The 13,742-nt window shown below is 43.3% G+C and overlaps 1 protein-coding gene across 1 annotated transcript in view; it reads left to right on the forward strand.

Moving 5' to 3' along the window:
- Positions 1-13,742, forward strand: part of CDH23 (cadherin related 23) — an 819,524-nt gene that overhangs the window by 747,137 nt on the left and 58,645 nt on the right. The window contains exons 42-43 of the mRNA XM_054983948.1: positions 285-465; positions 13,456-13,589. Of these exons, the coding sequence (XP_054839923.1) occupies positions 285-465; positions 13,456-13,589 (315 nt within the window). The remainder of the gene's footprint in view (positions 1-284; positions 466-13,455; positions 13,590-13,742) is intronic.

Raw genomic sequence — 13,742 nt, forward strand, 5'->3', positions numbered from 1 at the left:
TAAAGAGGCCATCGTCTGTGGAAATTGCTGATGCAGTAGCATCTACTCTGTGTACAAGTTCTCTTTAGTAAAAAAAGTTCCATTTTGTGCACTAGTACTTAGTAATCTTGTTTTGATTTCTACTCAATAGAGATCTGTCTCTATGCTTTGCTAGCAGTATGATAGTGATAGTCTGGGTGGTCAAACACAGCCTTTGTCTTGGATTTTTTCTAGATCTGATATGAAATCCCACTGTCCTTTGAGCATTTTAGAACTCTTCTGTGCATTTTTTTTGTTAATCTCAGGTGTTAGTAAACCTGAATGATATCAATGACAATCAACCAACATTCCCACGTTCTTATGAGGGGCCTTTTGACATCACAGAAGGCCAGCCAGGTCCAAGAGTGTGGACTTTCTTGGCTCATGATGGAGACTCGGGGCCCAGTGGACAAGTGGAATACAACATCATAACAGGTGATCCCCTTGGTAAGTAGTGGAAGAGAAAAAGAAATACAACCTGTGTCTACAGCTCTTAGTCATTTTAGAAAACTTATTTATAAATGCAAGAATGGTTGTCTTATGGTCAGTAGTAATGAAAGGAAGGGAGTCAAAATTCTTTTCTTGCCTTGTCCCTCTACTTTCCTAAACAAAAATTAAGTTTTATTAGCCTTCCTGCTTCTGAAACAAAGACACTTTCTTTTGCCTAAAATACCAAGCTAGAGAGCTCAGCTGAGTAGAGTTGTTTATTCAGTTATCCATTTTTGAACCTCCACTTGAACCACAGCCTTATTATTAATTCACTGGATGGATTTGGGTAAGTTACTGTTCCTCTGCCTGTCTAAAATGGGTATCCTGCAGATTTAAAGAAATCTTAGTTGATTACACATATGAGCTTTATTTGACTAATTAATAAGTAATTAACATTGTATGTGAGCAAAGATAGTAGTTCTGAAGTAAAAAATGGCACATACTTCCTATGTTTTTAGATGGTGCACATATCTGTCATAATAGGCATAATCTTGCTATATATATTTCAAAATATGTAAGAGCGAAGGGAGGACTGCCATTTACAGTCTTTCTAAGCTCTTTTTTTCAAAACAGTAGGTTTAAAAAAATTTGTCCAGTTAATTGGGGGTATGTTCTTAGGCAGTCAAAAGGTTTTTTCAATCGATGAACCAATTAATCAACTATTAAATAACTATTAAATAATAATGTTGTTGTGGATTGCTGGTGTAATATGTTCTGCTCCTTAATATTTCATCCCCCATTATAATTACAATAGTAATTTGTTCTTATCAACAGACTTCATATTGTGAAACATGGAACTCAAAAAGGGTTTCTTCCCATTTATTTTGTGCTGCTTTTGTATGAAATTGTCCAATAAAAGCCTTTACCTGCAGGAATGTTTTTTTTTAAAAAAAATAGGGCAGTTCTTATGTTAGATTTAGACCACACTGGTTAGAGGAGCCTTGCTTATTCAGATCAGATTGCTCCCTTTGAAAGCCCTACAATGTCGGCCACACAATAAAAGCACAAAGAGGCTGGTTATTTTAATGCAAAGCATTCAGTGAGGAAAAAAGGGAGCGGAAAAAAGCAGAAATGTCTTAGGAACGTGAATGGAACGTTTCAAAACCATCCCCTCCAGGCACCCCTTTCTGAGAAGTTGGAGTGTCTACATCAGGAAATCCTGTTACAAGCAGCATCCGCCGCGCAAGAAAACATTTCAGCCTGTTGTATTATTATCCTTCCATAAGAGGTCTGAACTTTTGCAAGTTTGAATGGAAAAAAATGTGTTTAGAAGACTATTCAGTTTGCTTTGGAAGTGACTTGACTGCTTTATATGGTGGAGTCTGCTTACAAATTCCAGTGTTTAAAAACCATAGAAGTGTATTTCATTATCATGGTCACAGTGCAGTCCCAAATAGGAACAGTCTCAGAAGAAACTTCCCCCCAAGAATTTCCCGCCTTTTTCCAGAATGAGGAGGTGGTGGAGAGCAGTGTCCCTCCATTTTCTCTCCGCTTTTTCTCGATGCTTTTTCTCATGCTCCCCCTGCCAGTTTTTCCACATCTCGCTTTCTCTGAAGGAAAACATAAATTTAAAGTCCTCTGTTGCTGTTCTCTGTTCTCTTCCTCACCTCATTCTTGAAGATTTTTTTCTCTTTAGAGAAGAAACATGTGAGGTTTTTAATTTTATCTTTTGGCACAGATCTTCAGATCATGTTGACTGTGGCATTATAATGGTCTGATAGACAACCTTCTCATGTTTTATTTGTCTGAGGAATTACAATTAGGGATGCCTGCTTCCAGGTGATGGCTGGAGATCTCCCAGAATCACAGCTGGGTCGAATCCACATTCACCCATTACCCGCATGTTTATCGGATATCTTCCGTTTGCCTCCAATCCACGATTTTTTCCTCTTCGTTCACATTCCTGCTTCCAATCCGTCTTTCTCACGCGTCCCTCCGGTCACACGGCTGCTCGAAAACCGCTTTTTGGGGCGGGACCTTTTTTTACCACCCATTTTTTAAAAAAAATTTTGAGCACATTTTTCCGTTATTTCGATCTTGCCTTATAAAGAAACATCATTGAAGATAATGATGCCTCTCTTTCCCCCACTGACAGCACTGATGGCTCTCTCCTGTTTCTTTTTTGGAAATTTGGAAGCATGTGGGAAGCTTTCGTGGGCATTTCCTATGCAGGACAGTTCAGTGCCTGAATTTTACTGAAGTTTCATTTCCTTGGAGTGTCATTATGTTCCCAATAGTCACTGGCCGAATCCACATCCACCCCACACATGCATTTTCCACTTTTGAGGGAGGGAACAAATCTTCCCGGAGACAGATCAGTGGCACCATAAAGACCAACAATATTTTCAGAGTGTGGAATTGCCTGAGGCAGAGCTTCAATCTTCATTCCTACTCGTGTCTAAAGAAGGAAGCTCTGTCTCACAAAAGCAGAGAATAAAAATTCAAGAAAAAAAAATTTCCGTAGAATGAGTGCGCGATTCTCACATTTTAGCCAAGTATTCAATTTTTTTTTTGCTCAAAACTTTGGTATAACGATATCATGATATATAGATAATGATGTCTTGTCTCTCTGATGCATTGACGGAGACCCGACAGTGTGCCCACATGTCTCGCGCCCCATTTTCCTTGTGTGAGGTTATAGAACATCATCCCTGACAGTTTTCGAGGAAATGTAAAATGTCATTGGGGACCGATTATAACTTGGGGGAAACATGGAGGAGTGATGGAGGTCCTGCTCTGTGTTTTCTTTATTTCGAATGATTGATTCACCGTAATTTCGATATTACAGTAATATAAAATAAAAAAATAAAAAAACAGTTAAAAAGGAAGTTTCGCGAGTCCGTTCTGAGGATGGATTCACCCCAAACTGATTTTTCAAACTACCAGATTTGATTCAGGAACAGCATAATCAATAAATCCAATGCTATGAAGTCAAAAACAGTCTTTTGCAGACTATGGAGCACTTGCAAGTTGAATCAGCCAATAGAAACTCTCGGAACAGCCGGAGAGACAGGAAGGGGGGTGGTTTTTAAAAAAACGTGTAAATTGCGCATTGGCCCATTCATGGCCACCGTGAAACTCCCGTTGAAAACCTGTGACCACATATTCGGGAGAAATGCGAATGAAATGCGTCTGTTTAATGAGGTAATGTGACCGGCACTCGGGATTGCGTGGGGAATGTGGGGAACATGCGACTTAGAATGAGTAATGTGGATTCGCCCCTGATCAGATGCCAGAGATCAGTTTCCTGGAGAAAATAGCTGCTTTGGAGGGTGAATTCTATGGCATTATACCCTGCTGAGGTCTCTCACCTCTCCAAACCCTGCCCTCTCCAGGCTCCACCCTCCAAATATCCAGGAATTTCCTAACATGGAGCTGGCAACCCTATGGGCTGGCTGATTCTGTCTTCAGCATGATTGATAAGCAGAGAGCTCTTTATGAAAGGATTTGGCTGCAGTCAGCTTGATTTATGGCACTCCTTGCCCACCCAGTCAGAGGGAAAGGCTGTCTGTTTACTCCAGATGCTTGGTCAAATACAGCCCTCCAATTCACTTCCACTCTTCTGAAAGGCATCTGGCTGTGCACCTGCCTGGCTAAAGGCATTCCTCACTCCTTGTGGTTTCCTCTGTTCTGAGGTCAGAGTCATTGGTTCCAGTGCAGAACCAATCTCAGCTCTCAAAATCTTGGAACCTCCTTCCTTTTCCTTTATTATTATGCTCCTCTGTCCAAAGGTCTTGAGTAAAACAGTACAATTAAAAAAAAAACAGAACAATGAACATTCAAACAAAACATGGCAAATAAAAGCCATCTCTGTAGCAGCTTAAAGAAACCACAATTGCTAGAAATTTGGCGACAGAATTTCTGGATTGGGTTCTGTAGCAAAAAAATAAACAATTAGAAGAAAGAAATCACATGAGATTTAGGATGGGTGTAATCCAGAGGTCTCTGGGTGTCATTAACAGGTCATAGAATAAGATGGGGTAATCTATGTTCTCTATTACTTCAGTTGCACATCAACAGTAAGGTCGGAGTATGGCGTCTAGGTAAAACACCCTCTGAGCTCTACAGTTGACAAGTCTTGCCTAATATGAAAGTATTTCATTTACAGGCATAGAATCTTCAGCAACAGCAACAATGAGCATGTTATAAAAAGTCAAACCGCCAAGGGAGCGCCCAAACAGACTAGGGACAACTCCCAGCAGGAGAACGGCAACGGGTTTACCGGCTACGTTGGTACCCCATTTCATTGCACCACGCTTCTTCAAAAGCCTTCACAATTTGCCAATATACGGTTGCCAACCATGAGACTCTTCATAAACCAATACATTCATACGTCGTTACTTCATCAGCTTCCATTTCGTAGGGTATTTTCCTCGGTTACCCCCTCTCCCTCGTGGAGATTGTGTAATATGAAAGTATGCCTATGGCCAGGAGTTGTAAGGAGGCTTAGATACAGGGACTCAGAACCTCCTGCTTAGACACCCTCTAAAGAGTAATGCAGTGACAGAGAAGCCTTGGTTCAGTATTGGTTGATCCCTCTAGGGTCAGTGTGGCCCCTTTCACCAGTTATTGCCAAATTACAAAGGCTGTTGTGGTGACAAACCAGCATCATTTCCATTGGCTTGCTGCAGCCAGCTAATAGTTAGCTCTAAGGCTAATGCAAGTATTGCTCAGCCTGGGATCCAGGAGCTCCAGTTCTGCCTGTTGGCAAGGAACACATGTTTTTTTCACTGCAGATGCGTAGCTTACTCTTGCCACTTCATGCCCCTTCCTACACGGACCTTGGACTTGATCTGTAGCCTTTTGATGGCAAACCTGTTAAGCTTCTCCTCTTGGTTCGATGGCCACCTTTCAGAACAGTTGAGGAAGCAATGTCTTGAAGCTCCTTTTTCCCAGTAGGGGTGTTATGCCTGCTCCCCTAAACTCAATCGTTTTAAGGCAGTTTTTCCTGTCTGTTCCCAGTATGTTGGCACAGTCTTTGCCCATACTCCCATCTTCCTACCAGTCAAGGGCACTACCCTTCCCCCAAGGTTCTTTGCCTCTTTGAGAATTCTGGGGAAGAGTTCTTATTTTCTGTTGGATTCAGCATGTTTCTGGAGTCATTCCTAAATACCACTATTCACAATAAAACCTGTGTTTAGTGTTGGGCTAGGATTTCAGAGACCCAGTTTCAAATCCCCACTCTGCCATGTAAACTTGCTGGGTGACCTTGGGCAGTGATAATTTTTCAGTCTAACCTACCTCACAGAGCTGTTGTGAAGATAAAATGAATGAGGGGACAATGTTGTACGCCACTTTGGACCCCATTAAAGCAGATATGGGGTATTTAAGGGAAATAAATGAGTAATAAACTCCACACCTGTCTCTTTGAAGGACAAATTATGTCTCTACTCAGCATGGGTTTACCACAGGAGGAAGTCCTTTTGACACAGATACTCTTGCTAAACTGACTGCTCAGGGATGCTGGTACATTCTATGAGCACAGGGTTACTTATCCCAGTGGCCCTCTATATAGCTGTTGATGGCCTCATTCACCTTCTGTGGTTGGTGTGGACATACATTATTCACCTGGAATTCCTTCCTTGCAATTTTCCTTTTAAATTGCTAATTAGCAGATCATTATGATCTTTTTTACCTCCCTTTTTTTGAGGAAGAACAACACACACCTCTTTGATTCCATCCACACCTCTTCAATTCCATCGATTATATATTGAGGTCATCTACCTCACCAATCTCAGATAATCTTTATGTATTCTAGTTCTAGTTTCTGAATATTCTAGTTGTTTTTTCTGAGGCATCTATGGCTGGGATTAGCTAGTACCCTGACTAAGGAGGATTCTTGAGAGAAGACTGCTACATTACCACTTGAGGATTATGAAACATCTAGTTCAGACAAAACAATGCTTTGATTAGAAAAGCTCACTATCATATCCATAGGAATCATCTTTTCTGCCCCTTCTTTTTAGAATATGGTGGCTCATGTGTAGGTTTGCCATTTGCCCATTATGGCCAGGCAATCTCCAGGTAATTTTCTCTGTTGCCTACCACTGCTCCAAGCAGCAGCAGAAGAAAAATAAATAATAAGGCTCCAGCCTAGTTGCTTGCATGTCATAAGAGTTTCTGGCAGTTCTTAAAGCCAATATAGTCCCCTCCGTGTTGTACCCCAGGAGTGGCATGCCAGGGACTAGGTTGGAGCCTTATTTTTTAGAGTTTTACCATAGAGTTCTGCAATTCCTAGAACAATCTATTGTCACATCTGAGTTATGCCCCAGAAGCGACGTGCCATCAATTAGGCTGGAGCCTTATTTTTATTTGTTTTTCTCCTGCTGCCTTCCCCTCCTTCCCACTGCTTGCCAGGCTTAACCTGGCAACCCTACTCATGGATAGTGCACAGAGTTTGCTTGAATAAAATGCCAGGTTGAGGTTCTATCCCTGGCATCACCAGTTAAAGGTATATCCGGAAGCAAACATGGAAGAAAAAAATCCTTTTAACTTTATTTTTCTGTCATCTAGGATGATTTACGCTGTATGAAGGAGTAAAAGATTTGGTGGTCTCCTGACTTGTCAATCATGCTTATGTTTCCTCCCTGTGGGAGCTTCTGGGTGATTACATCCATTTTCTCAGGTTCTCTCCATTGCTAACTCTCATGGTTTCCTATAAGTTAACGATCTCTGTGTGTTGCATACTCCAGCCCAAGGTCTTCCCCATCTCTTCTCTAGGTGGAGATGGCCTGTCTCTTCCTTAAGGAAGCTATCCAATATATTACTTCCCCTGAGACTGATCAGCAGGCTATTCTCAGTAATCCTTATTTATTAAGCAGGGAAGGGGAAAAGGACCTCTTTTTAGATCCTGGAGTTTTATTTACATAGGCTATCATTGTAAAAGTTTTTTTGGCTTGGCTTTCTCATTCCTACATCTTTCTCTATCCTTCCCACAGAGAATCCCACTGTGTTTGGATGTACAAACTACTACTTGCTGTACTCCATGTTTTCCTTTTCTGTTTGGAACCTTTAGTGTTCCCTGAGAAAGCAAGCCAGTCAGGGTAGCTCACATGAGATTGCAGTTTCCCCCCCTGATTTGTAGATGGTTTTGGAAGCTCATCTTTCCCATGACACCTCTTTTTAATCTACTAAATAGTATTAATTACTTGAGTAACTTTTTCTTCTCCCTTCTCAGACTTTAGTGACCCATATATTTTACTAAGCTTATTGGACCTCCCCCACTCCAAAATTGATGTTTTCTGGGTTTTTTAAAAACATACTGGACATGATGCCTTAGCAGAATTTGGTTTCTTGGTGTCATTTCCACTGTTTGGGGGAGATCTGTGGTTATTTTCTTTCTTTGAAAAAATGTATGCATGCTGTTCTAGATCACGCAGTATTGTACTTTTTCCTTGGATCTCCTGCTGACACTGAATCTCCAGATTTTAGTGCTTTATAAAATGGAGACCCTGTTAGAGATGTAATATTTCTTGAAATTTTAAAGCTATGGGAAAGAAAAACATTTTTTGTTTTTTTCTTGAAAAAAACACACACAGAAATTTGGGGGAGAAATTGAAATATATACAATACTTACTGTCGTATCAAACCTAAACTAATGTTACTACTTTAACAACATAAAATGCATCATCACCAAAAAAAATTCAGGGCTCCCCCAAATTTCCAACTTTTCTGTGAGAAAAATAGGGCGGGGGGAGCCATGGAAAAAATGGCCTGCTGTGTGGGTGTGTCTTCCAATAGTCTTGAGTACTCTAATTTCAGTGTGCTTAGATTGGAGTAACTCTGCTTAGGATTGCACTGTTTGAGCACTTCATACACTTTCTTTGCTATTTAGTTTTAGTGTAAAACTTCCATGTTGTCATAGACTTCATCACAATTAATCATCATCACCAGAGGTGAGATCACATGATCATGCCTATACCGTGGTAGTGAAATTATCTCAATTTTCTTTTATACCATCATTAAGTCTGCATACTGCAGCACTTTTCAAGATTGTGAAAGGGCATTTATCTCAATCCACAAAGGATGTGGCTGAGAAAACATACAAACCTGATGTGATTCCATCACAATGCATTTTGCAGATAGCATCTGCATGACTTACACATAGTTGGACTGTTTCAGTCTCAGAATGTTATTAGAAAGCAGTCTGGTCTTAGTTGTATGAGTTGGTGAGGCCTGATGAAGTGGACATTGTGCTTTGAACTGTGCCACCCACTATGTCCAGTCTTGGGCCATGCCCCTCATGGCTAATAATAGCATGCTGGACTGGGTTGGTTGACTGGGTCTGGGGTAATAAACAGCTCTCTTTGGGAGTTTGTAGTTCCAACTGCTTTGAAAGATGCAGTTGTGAGCCTCCTCCTGAAGAAGGTATCCTTGGACTGAAATGACCAAAACAACTGTCACCCATAGCTAGCAGACAAAGAGTTTCAGAAAGAACTACCTTGTCTTCTGGGACAAGGTAGACATGGTATGGGGGTATCAACACAGTTCATTTCTCACTATATTGTCCTCTTGATAAGCACCTGCTATTACAAACCAACATAGAATGTCCATCTTGGCACACTTTATAATAGCACAAACTTCTTCTGCAGCCTTTCTGAAGGGAGTCTAGTTAGAAGCAACATGTCAAGCAGCCAGAGCTGGCCAAAGGGTTTTTGATGCTTTAGGCAAGTGGCAAGCAAGGCCCTTCCCCCATGATCCAGGCATCCTCTTCCCCCTCCCAGACAACACTTCATGTGGTGGAAGGCTCTGGCTGCCCAACTGCAACAGCAGCAGCTGTGCCCAGGGCTGCTGCTTGCTGCAATGCAATGCAGCCACCACTTGAGGGCTGATGCTGTATGAGAGCTGGCTTGGGACCCCTTCATATATTGTGAATACTGACACCCTAGGCATGAGCCTAGGTATGATTAGTGGGGAGGTTACCCCTGTTAACAATGACATGATCATCCTCATTTCCTTTTTGAAAGCACTACTTGTCAGGGCTTGCAGAGGCCACCGCTGGGCGGTCTGCTCCTGACATCAAAGGGGGGCCAGGGATTCTGCAGGACCCTGGCTCTGTGGAAGGAGGGGCGGTATACATCACCCAGACTCCCTCTCAATCCACTCACTGGCCCACTCAACCTGTGCCACTCACCCTCTTTGGTCTCTGCCATCTCCTCCTCCTTCATCCACTCTCCTCCTTGTCTTTGCTCTCACTCTGCTCCTGCTCCACTCCATCACTCCTACTCAAACCCACCACCCCAGAGCTCTTCCTAGCCACCCTTTATAGGGTTTCCTTTCTCCGCCCCACCCTCCTTCCAGGCTTGTTCCCTCTCCTGACTTGACCCAGCTGTGCCTCCCCTCAGGTTCTTCCCTCCCATCACTAATCCCTTCTAGGCTTCCTTGCCTTTCTGGCAGGGTGGGGTTACATGCGAACCATCCCCAGCTGAGGTTTCCTTGGCCTTGCTCATGAGGAGCTGCCCCAGTAGGCCTCTGTGCTGCTGAGCTTCCCTGGCCTTGCTCGTGAGGAATTGCCCTGGCCAGCTTCTGGGCTGCCTGCCCATTGATGCTGGGTGGGGCTACCCATCTCCTCCCCCAGAATGTCTGTGGCAGCTCCACCTGGTGGGGCTTGGCTCCTAGCATCTCCTGAGCCAAGTTACTGTCCTCTAGCTGGGGTGTGGCTCTGGGCTGTAGTGGCTGCCTCTCCTCCTTGGCTGGTAAGGGCTCTGTTTGGGCTGCTGCTAGGTCCCTATTCTCCCTGCCTTGGCCCTTTCCCTCTGGTCTACTTAGCCCCCTCTCCTCCCTCTGGAGGGTGGGACTAGCTGGTCTCTCCCTGCTCCCTCCAGCCCTCTGAGGCTTTGGCCTTTTGCCCCTTCCCCCTGAAGTAGGCAGGTTCTGGACCTGGGGTGGCAGGGCTGCTGCCTCCTGGTTGCCTCTCGCTGTTCCTTCCTGGCAAGTCTGGGGGCTGGGGCTCAGACCCCGAACACAACTCTATCAATATCTCTTCTAGAAATGCAAGTAAGTGAGAAAAACTGCTGCATTCCTTCTTTGAGTCACCTTGCTAATCTCCCATGTGGGAATTTATAGCGACCATGAAGATGAAAACATGGTTGTACTTATTTATCACAGATGTTCATTGAGTAGTTGGCTGTGCAGTCACATATCTCTCCCTTCCTGCCCGGCTGTGAGCTCTTGTTGAGTTAGGTTACTTGTTCTCCATTGGCGGATCTAGGAATGGAGGAAGTGGCACCTCCCCCACCCCATTCTTTTTTATTGCCAGTAGTTAAGAAAAAAGCCTGAGAGAATACCTTGCACTAGAAAGAAAATCTAGCTGTTGAGCTCCATGGCTGTTTGCATGTACAGCTGTACAGTCTACCACTCAATTAACATCAGTTATAGGCAAATGCAACCATGTTAACTAGATGGGCAATCCCTGAGAGCAGGCTTCATATTTTCAGTCGGATCCTGGCACAAAAGTGGCATGATGGAAGTGCTCTCATTGGATTGCAGAGACATGGAAAGGGCAAGGGATTGTTTCCAAGGTGTGATGGGCCTATGGTGGACTTCCTGGGTCGTCATTCCCATAATCAAGGACTTTTCATTGCATCAAACTGCACGGTTGTTCAAAGATATATATTTGTTTGTCCTGTAATTTGCTGACCCCAAAAAACAGGTATCTAAGGTGGCTACTGCCAATTAAAATACAATTTTTATTCAGTATTTAAAAATCAAAAACAAGATAACCAGTCACAGCATAGGCTAGACAAATTATACTTAAACAGCTGTAAAAGCTTATCTCAAGCAGAAGTCTGCTGTTTTTATACTTGTAACATGCGAGCGATAAGGAGCATGTGTGGAGGGAGGTGAGATTACTATGGCAAGTTCTGCCCTGTCCTACACACATTCTTTGGAAAGCATGTATAGTGTTTATACATGTACAGCTTTCTCCATGTGATCAGGAACCATGTTGTTTCAAGAGAGAGAGTCCTATGAACATGTACTGTATCAGTCCATTCCAATTCAATGCATGTAGTTTGGGGGGGAGGGAGTTGCATGAGAATTGATTCACATTGGGATGGCAGTGCCAGAGGAGAGGGGTTTAAGCATAAAGCATAAGAACATAAGAAGAACCCTGCTGGATCAGACCAGCAACCTGTTTCACACAGTGGCCAGCCTGGTGCCCTGGAGTGGAAAACAAACAAGGAATGGGGATAGGAGTGCCAGCTCTCCAGGTGCTCTGCACCCCCCCCCCCCCAGATTCCTGCTATTGCTCTAGGGAAATTCTGTGAGCTTCAGGTGAGTCCCAAGTGTTAGCCTAACATAGTGACTTTACTTCCAGGTTCATCTTGGAAGTGACATTGCAGCATTGGCACAACATTGATTTTATTGCCCCCCCCCCCAACACACAGAATTTCCTACACTCAGCTGGACACCCTGCATGTAGGTCAAGGCCTTCCCCAATGTTGCCTCTTGTACTGGTACTCAGAGGTTTGCTGCCTCTGACTATAGAGGTTCCCTTTAGTCACTGTGGCTGGTAGGCATTGATGGGCCATCTCTATTGCACCATTTCCAGATTTAAAACAGCATTGGGGAGCCATTATTTACTCCACTGGGATAAACACAGAGATACAGTAATGGTATGTTTTCTGAACTTTTCATTTCAGGAAATTGTTGTAAAGGGAAAGGCTCTTCTGCTACTCTTGTTCCATGGTCCCAATCCAAGTCACATCCCCTACAACCTGATTTTTAGATAAACTCTGAAAGATCCATTCACAGAGTTATCACCTTTACATTTGGTTGAGCATCTCCAGCAGAGATAAACCAAACCATTATATGTAAATTCGTCAATTTTTGGTGACTTTACTAAATAAAATAGCTGCATTGTTGTTGACATGGTGAGTGTGTTCACATGGGGTCTCTCCTGCCCCTGTTGGGCCCTACCCACTCAGCTGGACAGCAGGAGAAAAATGGGAAGGAAATGAAGAGCCAATGGCCTGCACCCCAATGTACTGATGTTATTTCTGAAATGACTGGAATGATACCAGCATGTTGCCATCAACACTGTAGCATTTAGTCAAAACTCTAAGGTCAATCCACAGAGTTTGGGTGGAATGCTAGAGTGTTGCTGGCATCATCATTATCACTGATAAGCCCCACCCCACCCACCAACAGTGTGTGTCCCACCTGCTGCCAGCTTCATACTGGCAAGCCTAGTGTGAACAAGTTCCAGCTGGATATACTTGCTGCCCTCCCTTGTACATTTCGTCATTGCCAGAACTCAGAGGCTCTCTGGAGAAAGTGTCAGGGTGTCATGAGATAAAACCGACATGAGAGAAAAAGCTAAAGCATTTGGACTTTTTTAGTTAAAAGAAATGACTGAGGGATGGGACTCGAGGAAAGAGAGTGGACTATATGGACCTTGGCCTGATTCAGCAAGACAAGTCTTAGATTCGTATGAGCTACGGCACTGTGTAATCTGGTTTGTGCACAAACTTCAGTATGTTGTGCTTCCCTTTTTACTTGCTCTCTGCGTCTGTGGCATTAAATGCTTTCCAAGTATGCCAAAAACTCCAAGACAGTTAGACATCTCTGTATACTTTTATGCTCTTAAAAGCTGTAACCATATGGTATAAGAGAACCCAGTATAATCTTCCCTACAGCCTCTAACAGAGTGATTTCACCAACAATGGTTCTAGCCTGCCACCTGAACCCCAAGGCTTGCTAGCATTCTGGTAAAGCACAGCTACATAGCCAGTTTGTTGACTTCTGGTTCTACTGAAGTGCACTGGGAGGCATTATATCCATCCATTCCCAATGCATGTTCTCACTTTTCTGCATTAACACATTTTCTTGCAAAGGGAAGGATGCAGCATGATGCTTTTGCGTATCTTCTTTAATGCTTTGACTTAATACATTTCCCTTCCTTGTTTCTCCTCTCCCTCTGTGTATGTCCTTGTGTCTTCCTTGCAGGAGAATTTGTCATCTCTCCCGTGGAAGGGGAGCTACGAGTGAGAAAAGATGCTGAGCTTGATCGAGAGAACATTGCTTTCTATAATCTCACCATTACTGCCAAGGACAGAGGGGTACCTCCTCTAAGCTCCACTGTAAGTCATGGTAGTCCAGGGGACCAAACTGGAAACAGGCTGTGAAATTTCCATTCATCTTTAGAAAGAAGCATAGTTTGAAAATGAATTGAGGACTAACTTGGGTAATTCTTGGTTCTGTGCAGCCTGGATAGTGAAAATGGGCTACGGATT

Source organism: Eublepharis macularius, chromosome 6 (genome assembly GCF_028583425.1).
Source record: "Eublepharis macularius isolate TG4126 chromosome 6, MPM_Emac_v1.0, whole genome shotgun sequence".
Classification (NCBI taxonomy): domain Eukaryota; kingdom Metazoa; phylum Chordata; class Lepidosauria; order Squamata; family Eublepharidae; genus Eublepharis; species Eublepharis macularius.